Source organism: Meles meles, chromosome X (assembly GCF_922984935.1).
Source record: "Meles meles chromosome X, mMelMel3.1 paternal haplotype, whole genome shotgun sequence".
NCBI lineage: Eukaryota > Metazoa > Chordata > Mammalia > Carnivora > Mustelidae > Meles > Meles meles.
Window position 1 is genome coordinate 6,857,880 of NC_060087.1, and position 22,703 is coordinate 6,880,582.

The 22,703-nt window shown below is 51.9% G+C and overlaps 1 protein-coding gene across 6 annotated transcripts in view; it reads left to right on the forward strand.

Moving 5' to 3' along the window:
• The window catches only part of CLCN4 (chloride voltage-gated channel 4), a 62,009-nt gene extending 39,875 nt beyond the window's left edge, over positions 1 to 22,134 (forward strand). For 4 of the 6 annotated variants that reach the window (XM_045995057.1, XM_045995058.1, XM_045995059.1 and 1 more), the window contains 5 exons: positions 408 to 953; positions 2,430 to 2,616; positions 3,915 to 4,313; positions 9,307 to 9,523; positions 16,400 to 22,134. In XM_045995057.1, the coding sequence (XP_045851013.1) occupies positions 408 to 953; positions 2,430 to 2,616; positions 3,915 to 4,313; positions 9,307 to 9,523; positions 16,400 to 16,490 (1,440 nt within the window). In that variant the 3' untranslated portion in view covers positions 16,491 to 22,134. The remainder of the gene's footprint in view (positions 1 to 407; positions 954 to 2,429; positions 2,617 to 3,914; positions 4,314 to 9,306; positions 9,524 to 16,399) is intronic. The other 2 variants (XR_006816842.1, XM_045995061.1) reach the window with 2 other exon arrangements.
• The last annotated feature ends 569 nt before the right edge of the window (positions 22,135 to 22,703 follow it).

A 22,703-nucleotide genomic window follows, 5' to 3' on the forward strand; every position in this document is an offset into this window, starting at 1 on the left:
AAAAATTCTTAAGTCATGTGACATGCAAATACATTCACCAAGCCAGGGTTTTCCTACCCTGACCGATTCCATTTTATTCTGTAGAATCAAATCCAGAGGTTTATTCGCTTTTGGGAGGGTCTTTGTGACATAAACAGAATTAGAACGAACTATTCCCATTTCTTTTACAAGAGCTCAAACACATCTGGGGTAGTGTTTGCTCCACTTTAAGACACAGAATCCTTTAAATGTCTTCGTTGTTGCATCTTGGTGGTAATGAACCCTAGCCCAGGGAAGTCGGTTCCGCCCATCTTTGGTCTGAGTGCGACCGTCCCACTAAGCGCCACTGGGGCAGCTGCCGATCAGGGGCTGGGAGCTCAGGGCAGCTCTTCCTTCAGCCAGCCTCGTGTCCTCCTTGTTCGCCCCAGGTCAGTTACTACTTCCCCCTGAAGACCTTGTGGAGGTCCTTTTTCGCGGCCCTGGTGGCAGCCTTCACGCTGCGATCCATCAATCCTTTCGGGAACAGCCGCCTTGTCCTCTTCTACGTGGAATATCACACGCCCTGGTACATGGCTGAGCTCTTCCCCTTCATCCTGCTCGGGGTCTTCGGCGGCTTGTGGGGGACCCTCTTCATCCGCTGCAACATCGCCTGGTGCCGGCGGCGCAAAACCACCAGGCTGGGGAAGTACCCGGTGCTGGAGGTCATCGTGGTGACCGCCATCACTGCCATCATCGCCTACCCCAACCCCTACACGCGCCGGAGCACGAGCGAGCTCATATCCGAGCTGTTCAATGACTGTGGGGCCCTCGAGTCTTCCCAGCTCTGTGACTACATCAACGACCCCAACATGACCCGGCCTGTGGATGACATCCCGGACCGGCCGGCCGGCGTCGGGGTCTACACGGCCATGTGGCAGCTGGCCCTGGCGCTGGTCTTCAAGATCGTCATCACCATCTTTACCTTTGGCATGAAGGTCAGTGAAGGGGACGGAGGGGCAGGGCAGGGGTGCGGGGGCAGTTCCTCTCCTTCGGGTAATGGCACCCTCCTTGTCCGGAGAAAAGGGAGAGGGGGCGGGAGACTGACCTTTACCGACCCTTTTCTCACGCTGGGCACTTGACATTCTTTTTAATCACAAAGATGCAATGCTTTTGATAAACAGCGCGCCTGGGAACCAGACGGTAATCACTGTACTAGTGAGGAAGCGAGGGCTCAGAGTCTGTCATTCATCTGGGGCGGTGCATAGCTTCAGGAATTTCCGTAAAATGCACGCTGTGTCATGAGCACTCAGGAGCTGAAGCAGAACATTTCGAACCCCGAGGAACCCCTGTAGTGTTCCGCTACTCTTGCTTTCTGTGCGGGACTTTCATGATTTGTTTCATTTTAAAAAGGCTAAGCAGCTGTGTACTCGAGTGGGTAATGGTCAAACACACACCTGAATTTTTGCTTTAGGGGCGAGGATGGGTGGACTTCATTAAACAGCCAGCTGTCTCCCCTTCGTTGTCTCCCAGCACAGGGATTGTTTGTGTGTCCGAGAGACGCCAGCAGCCTCTTCGGGTGCCCGCCGGGAGGGGTCTGCTTTGTGGTTATAGGGAGTTAAATGACTAGGAATTGGGGGGCCACTCAGAGGACCATCCCAAAGTCTAGAAATCATCCTCGAGGATCCAGACTTGCCTGGAACTGGGTTACAAATCCACTCGTAGCCTCAGGTCCATGACTGTCCTGGGCCACTGCCAGGCGGGGTCGGCGATCCCGTGCAGTCTCCATGAACACAGACGGTCTGGCGCGCTCTCCGGCCCACGTCCGATCCCTAGAGAAGTAAAAACGCGTTTCCATGCAGCAAAATGGGAAGCGCGCTGCCCCCAAGATCTTGCCGTTTACACGGTCCGGTTTTTTGCTGCCTTTCACCGGCTTGAACATACTCAGAATCCTTCTGGGAAAGTACTTTGTTAGGAAGGGGGGACGGCCCCGGTCTCTCTGACAGGTGTGGCCCCACTGTGTCCTCACGGGGACCGTAGCCCGTGCAAAGCTTCCGAAGGTGCTGGGCAGCCGTACCGGGCTGCTTGGTGTGAGCCGTGAACAGTCGCACACCTTCCGTTTCCGTTCCCCTGCTGCGGCTTTACGTTTAGTGGGAAAAGCTCGTGTGAATAATGCACAGGGAGAGAGGAGGGTGAGTGTTTGCAGGGGGTCATCCTCCTTTAATCCCCGACGGGAGAAGCAGGCCCGGTTTTGAAGTCGCCTTCTGTCCGAGTCACAGTAGCTAGGACTGACCAGATGGGTTAAGCCACTTGTCCCATTTGGTCCACACCGCTGACGCTCCGTTCAGAAGCGTTGTGCCCCCTCTGAAGACCAGCGGGGCGCGAGCCCGTGGAGGGGGGGATTGATCACCGGGAGTGGGAAGCGGGGCTGCTGCCTCCTTCCCTCATATTCCCTTCCCTGTGCGCCCCCGGAGATCCCCTCAGGCCTCTTCATCCCCAGCATGGCGGTGGGAGCCATGGCCGGCAGGATGGTGGGAATCGGCGTGGAGCAGCTGGCTTACCGTCACCACGACTGGATCGTCTTCAGGAACTGGTGCAGGCCCGGAGCAGACTGCGTCACCCCCGGACTTTATGCCATGGTGGGAGCGGCAGCCTGCCTAGGTACAGCCCCGGCTGGGGTGCAAGGGAAGGGGACCTGGGCCAAGCGCCGCCACCAGCCGCAGCCACTCTGGGTTAGGGCACCAGGGAGAGGGAGGACATGGCCTCGAGTGTCGGCTTTCCCAGGACAGGCCGGGTTGTGTCGCTGTCACATGTAAGGCCCTAAATCTCAGTGGCTTAACACACCGGAGCTTGTAGCTTGCTCGCGATACGCAGTCAGTTCTCATTATTCGCGGAGCCCACATTTGGGAATTGGCCTCCTTGCTAAAACCTGTGACCCCTAAGTCAACACTTGGGGTGCGTTTGCTGTGTCATCCTTGGACACACGCAAGAGCGGCGGACAGTGCGAGGTGTCTAGCGTGTGTGCTCCCAGCTCCGGGTGAACGGGGTGGGGAGGCCCGCCCTCTTGTCACAGCTCGGATACTCTACACACGTGGCCTTTCCGTGGTCTATCTACTGCCATGTGTTTTGCATTTTGCGAATGATTTTGTTGTTTTAAATGGCCCCCAGCCATACTGCTAAACACAGTCTGTCTGGGCATCGTACGCACAAGAAGGCTGCGATGTGTCTTACGGAGAAAATATGTGGGTCACGGGAGTCTTCTCACACAGGAGTTTCCGTCTGTGGGCCGTGCGTTCAGTGTTCGTGAATCATCTATGTGTATTAAGTAACGTGTCTTTAAATAGAAATACACAGGAAATAAGGTTCTGTATTGGTTGGTCGACCAAAAGGGTGCTAGCAGAAGCTCACAGAAACCCAACCTTGCGTTTTCCCCAGGACAGTGATTCAGCATTTGCTCCTTCAGGATCTGTGGCCACTTGGTAGATCATGGCTGCCATGAATAATGAGACTCGACCCTGTGTGTGCGTGTGCACACGTGCGTGTGTTCGTGTAGTGGGGGTGGTTGGGAGCTTCTCTCCATTCAGTCATTCAGGGCCTGGGTGAGGACGTAGTCTCCACCATGTTGCGGCCGCGCCTTCTAGAATACTTCTAGAATACTGGTTTTCAACCAGGGGCAGTTGTGCCATGAGTCAGGCTCGTGGTCTTGGGTGAAGAGACAGCCCAGTTGTCTTCTCACCGAAGAGCCCCCCGAGCAGCTGTGACTTACAGCCCCCTGAGGTCGGGCTGTGTTCTCCAGAGCCTGGCCGGCGTTCCAGAGGTCTGCCCCGGGCAACATGCCGGACCGTGGCTTTGGAACAGGTGTCTGGAGGCTTTAGGGGCAGCTTGTCCGTTTCCACAGTTCATGCCCTCCTGAGGGTCTGGAGTTGAGTTTCAGAATTGTATTTTGTCTTTGGTTGCAGGTGGAGTTACCCGGATGACGGTGTCATTGGTGGTCATCATGTTCGAATTAACGGGTGGTCTAGAGTACATTGTGCCCTTGATGGCAGCAGCCGTGACCAGCAAATGGGTGGCCGATGCCTTTGGGAAAGAAGGCATCTATGAGGCTCATATCCACTTGAACGGATACCCGTTTCTGGACGTGAAGGACGAGTTCACCCACCGCACACTGGCTACCGACGTCATGCGGCCACGGCGGGGCGAGCCGCCTCTGTCCGTGCTCACCCAGGACAGCATGACCGTGGAGGATGTGGAGACGCTCATCAAGGAGACCGACTACAACGGCTTCCCCGTGGTGGTCTCCAGGGACTCCGAGCGCCTCATTGGATTTGCGCAGAGGCGGGAGCTGATTCTCGCAATAAGTGAGTAGAGGGAGGGAAGTTCAGGCTGTACTAAGAGGCCAGGGGTTGCCTTTGTCCCCCCTGAATTCCCAAAGAGGTTAGAGAGTGCCAAGGTCAGAGGGCTTTAAGCTGAGGCTCTTATACTTTCTCGAGCCTACTCGAGGAGACTCTGCATTTTGCGGAGCTCCTGGTTCACGCTGCTGCTGCTGCCGGTCCCCAGGTCCCACCGTGAGGAACGATGTCTAAGGAGAGACCCGCTTGGCTGGAAAGTAACAGCCACAGTTGCACGTGGCCTCTGGGGCCCGTCCCTGCTAGGTGGCCCATGGCCGCCACTGCCTTTTTAGGGAATTGTCAGGTGAAGCTGGGAAGGACGGAGGCGGGGGAGCCCGGACTGGCCCTGGCAAGCTGCTCTCGGAGACAGGCTTTCCGGCGGGCTTCCCGACGTCGAGGGTGAGTTCTTTGCCCCATCTGCCTCCCGGGGCACCGCACAAGCCCTTCGCTTGGCTGGTGGCGTTAGGTCCCACCCCACTACTCAGAGGCCCGCAGGGCGGCCCGGCCAAGGGGCAGGCTGTCGAGTTGGGAGAGGAGCAAGCGGGTGATGCCCGATTGCGGGGTGCCCGGGATGGTGGCCCGGAGAAGCAAGTCTGCCGGCCCCGCAGCCTGGGGATGCCTGCATGGAAAGGGAGATGGGAGGTAGGATTCCCGAGAGAAAGGCCTGGGTGTGAGCCACATGGAGACCTAGGAAGAAGGACAGCGAGCCTTGGGGACCTCCTCGGGCTGGAGTCCCACTGGCGCACGGAGGCGGCAGGACAGGGACCAGCAGAGCCCCCCACCCTGTGTGCAGGCCGGGGCCAGGGCCATCCCGTGCAGCCCGCCTGCTGCTGTGATCTCCCCATCCCAGCGTTTCATGGCGGAATGGGGCCCACGACATGGCTTGTATGGTTGCTTGATGACTTTCCCGCGTTCCCATCTCCCAGGGCGTTCAACAAGTTCACCGGTGGGACTAGCCGGGGTAGGACTGGCCGTGCCCTACTGGGAGCAAGCCCTCACCAGATGACCCTTTGCTTATCCCTGCCCTCGGTTCAGGATTTCTGAGGCTCCCTTTCAATTTCTAAAATCTTTTTGTGATGTTGAATAGCCTTTCCAGTATCTTTGAAATACCTTCATCAAAGGCTCTATAAAAATCAGTTTGGGTAAGCCGTATCCTCTTACCTTAGCTTCTTGCTTGAACGGATTCCCCTCCCCCAAAGCTGTAACTGCGTTTATATTTTAGACCCAACGTCTGTGCTCAGCCTGTGCTCACGTCTTGTGGCTTAACAGTTAGGTGCCTTTGGGCATAAATATTGCCTTCTAAATAACAAGGTTGGTTTTAAGCTGTATGAGCAGGGTTGGGTTTGTTTTTAAAATAATGTAATCAGCAGCCTTGAAGAATTTATTCAGCCCCTAAAATCTTTTAAGCAAAAGCTGAAATTTAAAGACTAAAGTGATGTTGCCGGACCCATTCCCTGTTGTGCGGCCCCGGGCGCACCTGCTATGACACAGCTCACTAATTTCGCTGAAACCCATTACTGTAATCAAGTGGGAAGCAGTAATTGTCATCAGCCGGTTAGTGCAGAATCTAAGCTTGCCGACGGAGCGGGCTCTTAGAAGCGATGTTGGGAATGTCTAAAGAGGCAACACGCCGTGTAAATGGTACGTGTGTGCTTTTAGCCAGACTGATAATAGTGTAGAAGCTGCTGTTTATGTGGTTTGTGGAAAGGCAAGGAGTGTTTCACTCTAAGCAATCAGAAAGGCTGTTTTCTAGATCTATGGAAATAGAAGAGTCCCTGTATCCTGCTGGAGAAATGTGTGACCTGTATTTGCGGAATTATGTGGCCCTTTTTGAATATAAAATATAACTTCAGCATTTAGCTAGTGACTGTCTCATGCTGGTTTCGTTTTCAGGGGAATTAGGAGCAAAGATTATAGTTCGGTAGAGCCAAGTTGGTTTGAATAAGAACAGTAGATGGGGCAAATAAGGGCTTTTCTTACACATCATGTTAAAATTGTAGCAACTGGGGCACCTGGGTGACTCAATTGGTTAAGCATCTGCTTTTGGCTCAGGTTGTGATCTCAGGGTCCTGGGATCGAGTCCCGCATCAGGACTTCCGCTCAGCAGAGTCTGCTTCTCCTTCTGCCCCTTCCCCCTGCTTGTGTCCTCTCACCCTCTTTCTTAAATAATAAAATCTTTTGGGGCACCTGCGTGGCTCAGTGGGTTAAAGCCTCTGCCTTCAGCTCGAGTCATGATCCCAGGGTCCTGGGATCGAGCCCTGCATCGGGCTCTCTGTTCAGCGGGGAGCCTGCATCCTCCCCTCTCTCTCTCTGCCTGCCTCTCTGCCTACTTGTGATCTCTCTCTGTCAAATAAGTAAAGTATTTAAAAAAAAAATAAAATCTTTTAAAAAAATTGCAGCAACCGCTCCCGTGAAGCTGAAAATGGTTTGTTGTTTTCCAGCCATCTCTGGACTGCCAAACCGCAGCCAGTGTCCTCGTCAGGGAGCGGTTAGCCCCACGTAGGACATGCGGCGCCCTTCCCCATCACGTTCGGACACATGGGGCCGTGTGTGACCCATGTGCAAATTTCCCGTAAATGAGACTCTGCCTCTCAGTGCTGTTCGCAAATACAAGGCCCTTTCCGTGCTTAGCAGGGCTCAGACTCTTCCAGTCTTGAATTCTGCAATTAGATGAGGACGGGTTCCGAGAGGGCTCAGCGGGAAGCCGCAAAGATGATTAAAGGGACGGAAAGTTAGAGTCACAGGCAAGAGTTAAGGGGAACCCTCATTTTTTTCGTCTGCTGGGTGATTTAATGATGATTCTCCAGCATGTGGAAGATGCTTGCTTGCAGAAAGGGGTCTGCGTCTAGAACTGAACCTCGTGTCAGAGCTGTTGGAAGGGCGGTTGAGGGATAAAGCGGTTTCTTCCTGGGAGGGCTGCTCCTGACCCGCACAAGCCATGGAGAGCAGCGCTGTCGTCCGCTGCCTTCTGCCGGGCTTGAACACACGGACAGAGGGACTTCTCCGGGCCGCTGTCAGCTGTAGCTTATCATAGAATCATCTGGCTGTTCTTCGAAATAGTTTTTATTTTATTTTTATCACTTTTTTTTGGTGCCGACTACTACCATAGAGTTTGTTTTCCTCTGCAGCCTTTTTAGTTGACGGCGTCTGTCACATGGAAGCATTTTTGATGGACAGGATGAGAGTGTTCTCTCTCTAAAAACCTCTCCCTCTAAAAAACCTAAAAACTCCCAAGTAGGGCTTCTCAGCCTTCACACTATTGACACTTGGGGCCAGACCGTTCTTTCCTGTTGGATGCTGAGCAATATTCTTGGTCTCTGGCAGCTAGCTGCTGGAGACATATATATATCTGCTAGCTATATATAGCAAATATAGCTCCAGAAAGTTCCAAATGTCCCCTGAGGGTCAGGGCGACCTTGCTCCCAGTTGAGAACCATTGCTCTAAAAACCACGGGACTAGCTTACTGCATGTGTGATTATTTCCAGCCTTAAAATTCCTCGGTCTAGCAGAGTTTGTGAAATTTACTTTACCGGCACTCTGTGCCTGGTGCTGTCATCGTATTGTCCACTAGAAAGTGGAACGGACCTTATTAAGATGTACCTCCTCCTTCAGGAGCTGTGGCCCCTGAAATTAGCTTGGGTAGAATAGATAGTCGCCTCCGCACGTCAGGGCTCCAGGCTGGAACTGTCTTGATTGAGGAGAGAGATGGGCAACGCGTACCACACAGTGTCCACACTTGAAAAACATGTCGTGCTTCCGCGTCCTCTGGTATTTGTGGTCGAATCCCAGCGCATTCGCTGTAACCGCATTTCCCCTGACCTACATAATGCACTGGCATTTGCCCAGCGGGCCCACGGCTCCTCTTTTGAACAGAGACCCTTTTTCAAACTCAGCCTGACCCCGGATGCTGCCAGTTTTCCATGAGAGTACTCAGGCAGTTCGAATTTTGTTTTTCAAAGGACAATGTAGGTGAATAGTAGTCTGTGAGAAGGCCAGAGACGTATTCTAGAAACCGGGATCCGTTTTAAGACAAGCCTCACTGTACATTTTTCCTAACCTTTTCCCATGAACCAAAAGAAAGATTAAAATTCCAACAGAAGGAAAATCGCCTTGGAGAAATATCTTGAGACCGATGGATTTATTTTACGTGTGACTTAAAATAGCCTGGGTTTCTAGTACTGTATAAAGCTGTATTTCTAATGAGTTCCTGTTACCCTACTTTTCTTCGGCTTGCGTTTGCATGTCCTTGCCTACAGATAGAAAGAGCCTAATTGTTACCATAACAGTTTTACTATCTTTCTTTGAGGAATCCCCAAAATGATCCATTTTTAAGAGAGGCCATCCAGGAGGTGGGGGGGGGGGCATGGTGGCTTCTCTGGAGTTATTTCTTTGGTCCCAAGGGCCATATTTGGAATTAAGCTGCATTTCTGGGCTGTGAGCCTGGGATGGTCCTATTGGTTTTTGTTCCTTTCAGGATTCATAATGCCATTTGGGCCAGTTGAAAGTTAGTTTGTAAAAAAAAAAAAGGAAAAAAAAAACACTTACTAAGGTCGTTGGGCAGCAAAGTGCAGTTTCTTGTCATGTCCAACTTGCACCCATGATGAGGGAGTGTTAGGAAAGCAAGGGTGGAAGGCCCTGGGCCTTCCGGGTGTCCCTGAGCCCAGGAGGAGGCAGTACATTCTCCCAAAGAAGTCGCCTTGCTCAGGCCCACACGTCAAGACTTTGGCGACGATCGGGTCACAGCAGGGGGACCCTCACACAGCGTTAGCCTCAGAGAGATGCCAATTTTCCAGATGTTTGGCTGAAGCCCTTCATTAAGAATGTGGCATTTGCCCCCTGAACCCGTCTCTGTGGGACTGTGGGACGCGGACAGAGGGAAGGCCGCTGTTCCCGCGACGGGGGCTGGAGGCAGTTGCGAAACGGGCCTGTGCGTGGCTTATTGTTCCCGCTCACCCATTCCAGAGAACGCCAGACAGAGGCAGGAGGGCATCGTGAGCAACTCCATCATGTACTTCACGGAGGAGCCCCCCGAGCTGCCGGCCAACAGCCCGCAGCCCCTGAAGCTGCGGCGCGTCCTCAACCTCAGCCCGTTCACGGTCACGGACCACACCCCCATGGAGACGGTGGTGGACATCTTCCGCAAGCTGGGGCTCCGGCAGTGCCTGGTGACGCGGAGTGGGTGAGTGCTCTGGCCGGGCTCCGAGGAGACCAAGATGAACAAGTCACGGTCTCTGTCCCCGGGGGGGCCTCGCGGGGCAGCCGGTGCCCGGGGAGGTGGGAGAAACCTCCCCGCGGGGCTGCCGTCCGGCCCCAGGCTGAGGGTTGAGTCAAAAAGGGAGGAGCTGAAGGAGAAGGATTTGGGCAGCTTTTCTGCTCCCCCCACGCCCCCCCCCCCGCCCTGGGTGGCACTCGGCTCGGGGAGAAGGGACAGCCTGTTGCGCTGTCACGGGGTCTGGCGTGCCTCCACGTGCTGGCGCCACGCGGAAGCGGGCAGCGAGAGGCACAGGCTCGTGAGAAAAGGGCGTGCGGGCACGCTGGGCGGACCTCACGGGCCCGGAGCATGGCCTCTGCACGGTGCCTGGTTAGGAGTCATGGAACGGCTACGAGACGTGGATCACTGTATCTTAAGACGCGCTGAGGGCTTTTGCAGAAGCTGGTGTCATAAGGGTGTCAGCTTGCGGGCTGTGTCCGGTGGAGCCCGGTTCGGCCCTGGCTGGGGGCGCCGGCAGCCCGTGCCGTCTAAGGTCACATAGAACTTGACTCCCCCAAAACCTGACTGTGGGTAACCTGCTGTTGACCAGAGCCTTACCGATAACGTGAGTGGTGCATTAACACGTATTTCGCCTGAACACGTATTACACGCTGTAGTCTGGAAGCCGGAGGAAATGGGACTAAGAAAATCATAAGGAAGAGACAGTTCGTTTACGGTACCGTCCTGCATGTTTCGAAAAAAATCTGCATGTAGGTGGACCCACGCGGTTCAAACCCATATTGTTCAAGGATCGCCTGTATTCCCGTGCCCCTTGGTTCAGTGGGGGGCAGCTCTCCGCAATCACCTGGAATTTCTCATGGATGACATGACCCATGAGCAGATGTGAAGTTCACGTTATGCTCGGATTGTTCCCTAATAACAACAATCAGTTCAAAACAACCTCTCGTTTGCAGAACAGCTGTCCCCGAGGAGCTAGGAGATCTGGTGGCCCCATGGCATTGTCTCTGCGGCGACAGTACTACATTTGCTTTGTGTCACCGCGAGCCAGGAAACTAGCATTGCACAGACCGAAGGCTCATGATGGTGTGAGACGTGCCGTGCCCCAGGGCCATTCTTTGGGCTCAGAGGTGCACCCCAAATCCCACGGCTTCAGAGGCTTGGGTAGAGGAAGAGACTGGCCCAGTCAGGGTAGCCTGGAACCTTCGGTTGTCCACCCAGCATATTCTCTGTAGGCTGAAGGGTAGGGCTGTGGGGACGCTGATACCCTGTGTCGAGGCCTTAACTCTCTAACGTCAGTAACACTGCAGAGCCCCCCCTCTGGCTTCACCGAGCACTTCTCACCCAGGGTGATGTCGCCCCCTAAGATGGTGGGTGTCCCTGCTAGAGAGAGGGGATGCTCCTCGCACTTTGAGGGTAGAGACCGGAGATGTTATTCAGAAGCCTGCTGTGCACGGGGCGGCCCACATTACATCAGAGACTCACTGGCCCGGAAGGTCACTTGCTCTGAAGCTCAGTGACCGTGGACTAGGTGCCCATGCACAGCCAAGTGAGCCCTCCTTACTCCCTCGCTTCCTTCCTACCGTCCTGGCTGTGCAGGGGGCCGAATGTGCGCACTGACCCAGAGAACCCCAAGCCTGCGCGCCAGGTGTCCTCAGCTCCAGCCGTAGCAGGGGGCGGGGGTGTTGCACATGGGGGGGACCGTCGGTAAGCGACGAATGCAAGTTCGGGACCGGAGATCGCTTCTGCTGGTGATTTTTATTTTTATTAACTAACTAATTAAGTTAATTGTAAAAAAGATTTTATTTATTTATTTGAGAGAGAATGAGAGAGAGCATGAGAGGGGAGAAGGTCAGAGGGAGAAGCAGACTCCCGTGGAGCTGGGAGCCCGAAGCGGGACTCTAGGATCATGACCTGAGCTGAAGGCAGTCACTTAACCAACTGGGCCACCCAGGCGCCCTATTTATTAATTTTTTTGCTGGTGATTTTTAAAGGTACTCAGTGGGTCACGGGAATCCCTAGAGTATTAAAGCTCCAGGCTAAACGCGGAGTGCCCGGGCCAGTGCGGCCACTGATCCCTCGGCTGGGGGTGGAGCCTGTGAATGTGTGTTTCTAGCAAACACCCAGGAGCTGCCGCTTGATCGTCCCGGACTCCACTTTGCAGAATGCCGAAGCCCATTTACATACTTGAATTTCCAGCGCCCGGCGTAACTACCACTGTGATCACCCGTGGCGTCTCAAGTACATAGCCATTTCTCTTTTCCTTTAAAAAAATAATCATCCAATGTCAGTTATCATTGGAATTTCCAGTTCTGGCAGGAAATTCTGCCCTTACCGCCCGCTCACACCTCACGCAGCCCCATGAGGTTTTCCTGTGAAGATCTGGGTGCCGAAATTGGCTCTGAATGTTCTGCGAGAAAACAAAATCGCACTCTCTCTCGCTCTGCATATTTTAAACAAACACAGATGCTGATGCGTTACTGCTGGCAAGGGAGCCCCGTCTGCGGCCCTTTCATCTCCTCGGGCTCGCGGCCAGGGCCGCCGTGGCCTGAGCCAGCTTGCGTGTTTGATGTACTCCGTCACCATGTGCCTTCCCCGCTCGCGGCGAGAGCCCCGGCTCGTCCTGTGGACCTGCCTTGGCGGCAGGATTTCTCAGGGCCTGGGCCCCAAGGTCATGGCGAAACCATGCCAGGAACCACAGAAGGCTTTGTCCCCAGGAGGCTTGAGTCTCCAGAGCCTCCGGTGGCTAAGCCCGCATTACATTTTGGTGGGATCCTCCACAGAGGCTCTCGAAGGCCAAAGCGGGCACAGGGGAGGGGGGAGGTCGAATCAGCTTTCCCCAAGGTTGCTAGGTGGGCCCCCAGGACTTGGACAGGGTGGCCTTCTCAGAAGAGCCCGGCTGTTCTAACTGGATATGTTCATGGCCACAGACTGGCCATTCGTCATTCCCTCGATTCGCTTGAACTGCCAACCCAAAGGGGCCAGAAGGTCAGACCCTCAGTTTACAGTAAGTCCCGTCCCACCACTACGATCTCTGCTGGCTTTGACGTTGCCCCCTCCCGGGTGGGTGTTCAGCCTTTCTCTTTTGCAGTAATTGTTGTAGGCCAAGGCACAGTTTATGCCCAGACCCGAGAGCGCTCTGAGTTCCCATTTCCCCAGAAGCATTGTGAGCAGCTCGATGTTCCCGTGTTTCCAGTTACAGAGTTTGAAGAGGAGGTCGTCCACGCTGCCCCGGGGGGAAGAAGGGTGACCAGACCAGGCTTCATAGATACGGGAGGGGTGGTGTGTCTATGCGTGAGTGTGTGTGTGTGTGTGTGTGTGTGTGTGAGTGTGTGTGTATGAGAGAGAGAGAGAGAGCAGAGTCCTCGTCCCTTTGCCAACACTAACAAGCCCTACTTTTTCGAAGTAACATTCGCTTCAGCACCATCTTACAGGGCATCTCTCTGAGACCTGGTGAAGGCTCACACATGTCCAAAAAATAATAAAGCCGAGAGCTCGGCATCTACTAGGGAACATGGACATAACCCAGTTTGGGCGGTATTACCCCGGTGTTCTAGAGGGCAGGGTCCTGAGCCAGGCTTTCAAGGAGAAAATGGCAAAGGACAAAAGAGCGGTGTCAGTCGGGAGGCTGTTGGCTAGCAGCAGACACCCCCTGATCCCCCCGCCCCCGCCACCGCAGAGACCCGCCCCTTAGCTGCCCCCCCGCACCCTGCTGCTCACTGTTGTCCCCCCAGATTCCTACGTTGAAGCCCCCAGTCCACCGTGACTGGTTTGGAGATGGGGTCTTCAATGCGGGAATGAGAGTTAAATGAGGTCCTCAGGCTGGGGCCCTAATCTGATAAGACCGGTGTCCTTACAGGAACAGGAAGAGGCAGCAGGGATATGCGGGCCCGGGGAGAAGCCAAGTGAGGGCTGCTAGCCAAGGAGAGAGGCCTCTGGAGACACTGAACCCCCCAGCACCTTGATCTGGGCTTTCTGGTGTCCGGGACCGTGAGCGCAGTCACCACCCAGCCCGTGGGGCTTCGTGGCGGCCGCCTGAGCTGAGTCAGGACCCTGACTCTGTGTGGCCACTCTTGTTTGATGGGACATTGACAGCCTTACTGCATTCCGATACCCTCTAGAAAAGTCCTTAAAGTAACATATGAACCCCGTTGAAGCCAAGTAGCTCTGAGCGGCTGGAACAGAAAGCGATGCCCGGTTTCACCCTTCTGCACCGGCACCCCTCTCCTTTCAGGGGACCACTTTTCTCCCACAAGGGTTTGTTTTCTTTAATTAACAGACTATTTTTAGAGCAGTTTTGAGTTTATAGAAGAATTGAGCATGAAATGCAGGGTTCCCACATACCCTGTCCTGTCCCCTCAGTTTCCCTTGTTTTACCTTTGTTGCCTTTGAGGAACTGATGGGTTTTGATAAATGGAGAATGACCTGTATCCACCATGATAGCATCACACAGAGTGGTTTCTCTGCCCTAAAAATCCTCTGGGCTCCGCCTCTTCGTCCCTCCTTCCCTCCCCGCAACCCAGGCCACCACTGATCTCTTTACTGTCTCCATAGTTTAGCCTTTTCCAGAATGTCCTAGAGTTGGATGTGGCCTTTTCGCACTGGCTTCTTTCGCTCAGTGACATGCATGTAAAGTTCCTGCATGGCTTTTCGTGACCTGAGCGCACGTTTCTTTATTAGCGCTGAATAACGTTCCATCACCCGAAGGGGCCACAGTTTAGGAATCCAGTCACTCACTGAAGGGCATCTTGCGTGCGGCCAGGGTTTGGCAGCTATGAGTGGAACAAACATCTTCTAAAAGTTAAGGAAATTAATTTATGTCACCCCAAACTGTAATTATAGAGAATTAACAGTGACTCAGTATATCACTCAATATCTGATTCATATCTAATTTCAACCCAGAATTCTTTCAGGGTCCACACATTGCATTTGGTTGTTTTGCCCCTTTAGCCTTTCATCTAGAACACTTTCTTGCCTTGTTTTGATGTGTTATTTATGACACAGTTTTTGTTTCTGTTTGGGAAGAGTCCGGGACCGGTAGTCTCCCATTGGGAATCTGTTTGCTAGCTTCCCGGTGGGTTGATTTGGCTAAGTCGTTTCTGGCCACGTGCCAAAACAGATGATGTCACAACGTCCGCTTTTCCAGCTTTGTTGGTGATAAGCTCTGCCACTTAGATGAGGTGGTGGGGACCAGAGCCCTCCGCTGAGAAGGGACATTTTTCTCTGTGTGTAATCTGGGGAAGGATCCTGTGAGATCAGGCGAGTTTTTTGCTTTCCAGCAACCATTTGCCCAGCGGTTGTGGAACCCGCGGATGATTACCGACTGAACTAATTATTACAACAGGCGTTGCAAAATGTCCATTTGCTGATTCTGTCTCGCTTTGTACGTTTCCTTCCATTGCGTGGAGCCTCACAGCAGAGTCACGAAGCTTGCAGGGTTTTGATATCCATGCTTTTCAAGTCCCTTTGCGATCTTCCCATCTCTTGAAGAAGACGTTCCTGGGAGGGAGAGGGGAATAGGCAGTACCCACTGTCTCCCCCAGGGTCAGAAAACAATCACTTTTTCGGGGTTGGCTAAGGGCCGTGTGGTCAGGGACCATTCTGGCCTGACAGTTTCACTACCCAGCATGCATTTCACCAGCGGCAAGTGAGTCCAGCACAGCCCCGGATGCTAGTGTTCCCTCGTCATAGTCCCTTCGGTTGCACGGGAGATGAATTTGACCAATTTGGCCTTCATTAAATAAATCACAGAGTGTTGCATTTGTGTTTTCTGATTTGGGGGTATCTCGTTATTTTATATCGATACAGAGTAGAAATCTTTCATTTTATTAACTACACAGTATTCCACGGTCGGCCTGACCCTGTTTAGTTCTCCTTCTGTTTTTCTTGGGTGTGCGGTCTGGCAGACCGATTTGGCCAGTGGAACTTTCTTTCTCTAAAGAAACTGTGCACACCCCCTTCCTTCAAACCTTTTACTTTACCGAGGGGGCATGGTTTGTCCCAGCAGGTGGTCATTTAAGTAGTTAATAAAATCTAGATTGAGTAAGGGCTGCGGGGTGTGGTTGTGCAGGTGTGTTCTGTGCAGTCTGGGGCGCGTGTTACATTGTCGTGTTTGAAATGGTACTCCCTGGGGTTGTACAGTGTGTAGTCCAAGGCCCTTACACAAGGAACCCCGTTAAGAGGCCTTGTTTTCGTAAGTTGAAAACAGTGGAATTTCGGAAGAGTGGTCATTTCCGTTTATGGCGAGAAATACAAATGTTAAACTTTACCCGTCCACTATGATAGACTTAAAATAGAATCAGTTGTTACCTTCTACTTGGAATTTCTGTGATGTGGCCCAGTTTTGACAAAGGCTTTCCCAATTGATTTTTTCAATTGATTATAGTCCTGAAATTTAGGGGAGCTTTCTGTAATTAACAAGCTTGCCATCTCAGTGGCCTAACATGGTAGTGTTTCATTCCCCTCCACGTCACGCCCAGTGTGGGTTTCAGCAGGTGTGGGCTCTCTACCATAGGGTCATCCAAGGACCCAGGTCTTTGAATCTGGTGGCTGCTAAGTCAGTCCTCTGTGACCTCAGAGTCCTTCATTGGCTCCCCTGCCTGTGGCCACCAGTTGAGGGGAGAGAGTGTCTGGAAATGTGCAGGTGACCTGGGAAGGGCATCTCTCCTCTCCACCTACATCTCCATCTCCATCGGCCAGAGCTTACTCACTTGTCCCCACCGGACTGCAGGGAAAGCTGGGAAATGTCTCTCTGTGCGTCCAGGTGGAGAAGGCCCTGGGGTTTAGGGCAGGCAGGAGTCAATCTTGCAAAGCTGACCTCTTTTCTCTATTTTGTTTCTTCTCCAGGAGACTTCTTGGCATCATCACGAAAAAGGATGTCTTGAGACATATGGCCCAGATGGCAAACCAGGACCCTGAATCCATCATGTTTAATTAGAAACAAGGTGGCATTTATTTTGAGAAAAACACAACCGTGTCATTTTAAAAGAAATAAACAAATGCTATGTTATTATCCTAATGAACGATTGTGCGCTGGGGGCATTGGAAACAAAAGCTTTGTTGGAAAGGAAGAAGGATGAAGCCTTTAAAAAAAAAAAAAAGAGAGAGACATCAACGAGTAGGCATTTTATAGCTTTAACCCCTTATGAGTTTCCAGCTGTGTTTCTTAATGAGTTTATTAACCTCCGTTGGTGCATGGGGGTGGGTATAAACAATGTGGTTCGTACAAGGACACGGAACACAGATGCTGAGTCCAGAAGTGTTTGTCCCTCGTTTTATGGCTGATGTTTGTGTAGCTTTGAGTCCAAAAGGCAAAGGAGTATTGGCCCGCCGGCATCTTTTCTTTCTTGGTTCCTGAAGTGTTGCTGCTATTTCGCTGAATCGGACTAAAGCTAACTGCACTCACTTTGTTGGAAAAGACAAAGAAATGAAATCGGCACACAGTGAAAGCTGACAGTTTGCCAGTGGGGTCACTCCTGACCATCCCATTTCTTGCTCCCGTGCTCGGCCCACTGTTCGGCTTCTCCCGTCAGTTTCCGAACCAACATCCAGGGGCTCCAGCGATGATGCATATGAAGAAATCCTTTCTCTGTGCAAGGCCAGCACCTTGGGACTGCATGATGAACTCCTGGCGTGTTTAGTACTGCCCGTATCTCCTCCCGCACAAAGGGGTTCATCCTGATTTTGAGGGTGTACACACCTGCTCGTCGTGTTGCAAATGTGTTGCTTTCATTTCCGAACAGCGTACGTGAGGGTCAAAACAGGCTGCCCCGTGTTACCACTTATTTTTCCTTTCAGATCCTATTAAATACGGCTGCAGAGAGGGTGAGGCATACAAAGTCTCAGTAGGAACTCCTCCAAATGGACTGCAAGAGAGATACTAAATTGATTCTAAATCTGTTCCATTAGCTTCTCCGTAGGATGCAAAACGTCTGGCGTTAGTGTCTGAGTGTGCACTTCTGTGCTTGTACGCGGAACACAGAAGGGCAGAGTTAAACCATCGACAGCCAGTTTGAGCACTGGGCTTCTCTGTATTGAACTTAATGGGGCACTTGTCTCTTTAGTCAGGACTTCAGTCTTTTCTGGGAGAAGGCCCGGAGCTGTGATGTAAGTCCACGGTGTTCTCTGTGTGAGCCTGGCCGCTCCCACTTGCCCGCTCCCGTCCGTCTTGGCTCTTCCCAGCTCCCTGAGCCGCCCTCGGCGTGTGTGTTGTTATCGGATACTGACGGAGCGGGTGCGCATTTGGCGGCAAGTGAGAGAAAGATCCAACGGACAGTGGAGAGTTGACTGAGAAACCCGGGGTCAGGCACTGTCGACTCTCTCTATATTATCATCAAGGATTCATGTCCTTTGGTATTGTTTTCTGCCGTCCTTTGTCCTCTGGCGTCCTTTGTCCCCTGGCTTGCCGCCTCTGAGCCACAAGGTGGTTCCTGAGCTGCCGGTAAGATGTCTGCTTCCTAGACAGGAGGAGGGAGGACGAGGCCTGAAACAAGGCCCGTACTAGGAAAGCAAAATGCCCGGAGAGGCTCAGCTTACATCCATCGGCTAGAATTCTGTCACATGACTCCCCTGGCTGCCTGCGAGTGTGGGAAAGTTTGTAGCTAGACGTATTATTCCCTGAATGAAATTTTGATTCTCTTAGTAAGGAATGGGGACGGGTCCTGCGGAGGGAATGCTATCCACTGTGTCGGGCACCATCATCGTGTCCAGGTTGCCGTCCTTCCTGTCCTCCTTACCCCTTTTCTTTTTCTTTCTTTCTTTCTTTTTTTTTTTTTAAAGATTTGATTTATTCATTTGACAGACAGAGATCACAAGTAGGCAGAGAGGCAGGCAGAGAGAGGAAGGGAAGCAGGCTGCCCGCTGAGCAGAGAGCCCGATGGGGGACTCGATCCCAGAACCCTGGGACCATGACCTGAAACCGAAGGCAGAGGCTTTAACCCACTGAGCCACCCAGGCACCCCTCCTTACCCTTTTCCTCGCTGAACACTCTAGAGACTCTTTTCTCACCTTATAGTTTCCCACCCCTTCTGTCAGATTTGACATAGAACTGCCAGTTGGAAGCCATCATTTCTTAGCCCTAATCAAAACCTAGAACCTTCTAGTTGGTGTAAGTAAATGTACTGTTGGGTTCTCTGGGTTATTAAAAAAGTTAAGTCCAACCATGCTGGCAAACTGGAAGATTTGTTTCTGTGATTGGCTGGTTTCCTCCAAACTAATACCAAATAGCCCCTTCAGCGTGGAAACACCAGTCAGCAGTAGAGAAGTCAATTTTCGTGTCTCTTTTGTGGCCCGTGAGTATCGAGTAACAGATCCTAGTATTAGTGTTGTTGCTGGGGTTTCCATGGAACATACGCAGGTGAAGCTGAGTTCTTCTGGACTTTAAATCTGAAAAGGTCTTAAAGATGGCTTCGTGTCGTTCCCTCTTACCCCCACGTGGTCTCCCAAAGAGTATCCATTAGTCATAGCCTGGATTTAGATAATCCAGTACGCCCTTTTAGCTGAAGTAAGGAGCTTCAGAAGGGAACATGAAACAGTGAATAGATAGCCAAAGGTCAGTGAACCACAGAATTTCCTCCTCCTCCAGCCGAGGCCATGGAGGGATGAAGGGATAGTTTATTCCGGACCAAGGTCACCAAGGGATGTTGTGCTGTGTCCTTCTCCCCAGTGCTTATTGGAGCGAGGTCTGCAGTTCATGGGAAACCATTGGGAATGCTACTTGACTCAGATAACCTTGTTTTCCTTCATAAGCCAAACCTCTCATTTGTGATGGGGTTCGGGCGCTTGGCTCCAGAAGGCCAGGGTCAGGCAGGTCGGTAAAGGTCAAGAATGGGGGAGTCGGCAGGGCAGCTCCCTGAGGGATCGCTTTCTTCCTCTGGAGCCCCAACTCCCCTTTGCGGGTCCACTGGCCCCCACCCGCCCCCCGGCCTGAGGTCTCAGACAAACTTGATGGGGGACCGGCTCCCGAGCTCTTTGTCACTCTTTCTTGTAAAAGTTCGCGGGTAGGGATTTTGAAGCTATTTGCTGTATCCAGATGTAGAACTTCCCCACTTTACCTAGTGATCTGACAAGAGGAGTACAACTGGGATGTGGAGGGAAAACAAACATTACTGAGAATAATGTGGTTTTATCTTTTTCCAGAACCAAAGCCTTTAGACTTTTGTAGAACTTTCTGGATTCCTTCTGAATCAGTGATTTTATGTAAATAAGCATGAACGCAGAATGGAAAAAGTTCTCCGATGAGACACATCAACTTATTTCTTGTTTCTTGTCCTCCCTCTCTGCTCTGAAGGAAATGTGTTGTAGAAGGACAGACACCGAATAAAGGGTCGCCGGAAAGGGACATGCGAATTTCTTGCATTTTTCTGCACATCCCCTGGGACCGCAGATGTGCGCAGGGCATTAGTGGAAAGGGAAATGTGTTAGAAGCAAATCACTACTCAGTTAGGGTATTGGGTTCCCAATCCGCAGTTTGTCTATTTAGTCCTTCCCAAATGACCTTAGAAAGGAGAAGACATCTCAGGAGATCTGTTTTTGGCCCTAAGACGTCAAAGAAACTGAAAAATTGGTTTCGCTTAGGTGAGAAATGGTTACGTGACACCATCAACACGTGCAGACCTGCTCAGCGCTCTGCATCAGGTGCCGAGCTGGCAACGAGGACCGGAGGAGTGGCGCTATCGGGTTACTTACCTGTAATAGTCAGCTTCGTTCTGATTTCACGTGGGCAACGTTTTCTCACCCCCCCCCACCCCGCCCCGCTCTGAGCCTTTGAAATGAGTTACATGGCGGGGGAGCACGCGTACCTAACTTCGCAACATTAACCAGACTCCATCTTCGCGGGTGCAGTAATAACTATTTATTTGCCGTCCTAGGTGTGCTGGGAATGAGCCTCCGTGCGACTTTTATGACATCGGTTCGCATTCGGTGTGGGAACGACCACGTAGCAACGTGGTGGTTTTGTTTTTTTTTTTTAAATTGTAACCCTCTGTGTAAACATTGGCACCTTATTAAAAATAAAATGTTTGAACTTTACCTTTAAAAATAAAACAAGCCCCGTCCTCGAGAAGCATGTTGTAAATGGAAGAGATACTGATTTCACAGCACGTTTCTGCCCAGCGGAACCTCTGGAAACCTGATTCCGGGGACGGCTGAAGTTAAAGTCCGATTCCTTAAGATTTTCCTGTAGGACGGTGACGTCCGTGCGGTCAGCTTTAAAATCCCTTGGTCTTCGCCCGGAGGGTAACGGCCAAATAAGAGTTCAGACTGGAGCTATCACACGTCCGAGGATGGGGTGAGACCGCTGTCCCCGGCCATCTGTGTCTCCGCCCTGTGCACAGAGGCTAGCAGGACAGCTTGGGCCGTGGTCTAACACTAATTCTGTTGTCCTTTCGAACTTTTTATCTCTTACTTTGGGAATCACAAGAACTTAAACTATGTCTTCACCCACCAGTTGCTTTTTTTTTTCTTTTTTAATTTTCAACTTGACAAAAATATGAAGGAAAAAACAGAATGCCCACGTCCCTTTGATGACCTAGAAGCGGGGAGGGGGGTGGGGAGCCAGGCTGGGGCCAGCTTAGGGAAGATCATCCGCAGGGGGGCCCAGCAGATGCAAATGTCCTGCGGTGGGAACAGGCCTAACTTCCTGGGGGCCCCACCGGGTAGGGGGGTGGTGAGTGGCTGCAGGCTGTGTGGTGCTTGTGGACAGAGTGTGGGGCATGTGAATTTGGTTTTGTTTTTCCCTCGGTGGGAGGCTAACACAAGCAGATGCTTCCAAGTCTCACAGGGCCAGGTACAGACAAGGAGTTTAGAGGAAGGATGTGCTTGGCTTGCGCTGTTCAGGAACCTTTCTGGCTGTGGTCCAGTGGGACTGGAAGCCGGCAGTGTGGCTAGGAGGCTATTTCAAATACTGGAGTTATGATGGAGGCTTGTCCCAGAGAAGCCTTGAATTCTGGAAACATTTCTGAGGTAGAGCCAACATTTGCCGGTGGAGAGGGTATAAAATGGTACAACCAAGTTGCTATTTACCGTCAGGGGCGAGACTAGGCGAGGAGCTCCGTTGTCGAAGTGCTACACGGGCGATCTCGTTGGACACCGCAGTTCAGGGGAATCGTTGAGGTTAGAGATATAAGTCAAGCCACTGGCACATATCAGGGGTATTAGAGCCAGGCCTGGAAACTTCCATGGCCTAATGATATGCTAAGAGTCAACAACCAGCATTCTGACCGAATTTCAACATTGCGTTTTCAGGGAGTCATGCTGATTAAGTGCTCGGCCGGGCTTGAGTTCCAGCTCTGCTGCCTTTTCACTGTGTGACATCGTCAAAGGGATTGAACCTCTCTGAGCCCAGATTATCCCATCTCCGTCAAGTCAGCTGTCGCTCCTGACCAGCAGCGCAGCTGTGAGAATTCCACAAGAGACACCGTACAGAAGGCTCTTGGCACCGACCATTTCACGTTATGAGGCCCCCTGGGGAGCTTTAGTTGGAAATTAATTTTACGTTGTTTTCAGTTGAATTATAAGACCCCTAACATGAGAAGCACAGATCGGGCTAACCACCTGCCTTCTTTCCGGCTCTACCTGCAGTCATTTCCAAAAACGTGAAATAAAACAAAAATTCAGATCTCTTAAGGAATGTCACAAAAAATCTCACTGACTCCAAATGAATGGTAAATTTTATTTATTTTTAAGGATTTTATTTATTTATTTGACAGAGAGAGAGAGACCACAAGTAGGCAGAGAGGCAGGAAGAGGGAGAGGAGGAAGCAGGTTCCCTGCCGAGCAGAGAGCCCGATGCGGGGCTCAATCTCAGGACACTGAGATCATGACCTGAGCCAAAGGCAGGCGCTTAACCCACTGAGCCACCCAGGTGCCCCTGAATGGTAAGTTTTTAGGAAAGAAAGCACTTGATAAGGAATTCCATTTCTCTGTAGCTTTGCATGGGCTCAGAGAGTGGGAAGGCAGAAATACGCATGGGCACCAAACTATAGATTAGCTTAAAATTTGGAGTAAGAGTTCACGAAACACGAGACTGCGGCAACTTGCTTACTTTCAGACGACATAAAACCCAGTACCACTGCGCCTCCAGACGGAAAAATCTCTCCGGTGTGGTGTTAATGTAGAAATAAGTCTCATTAGTAAAACTCATGAAAGACCA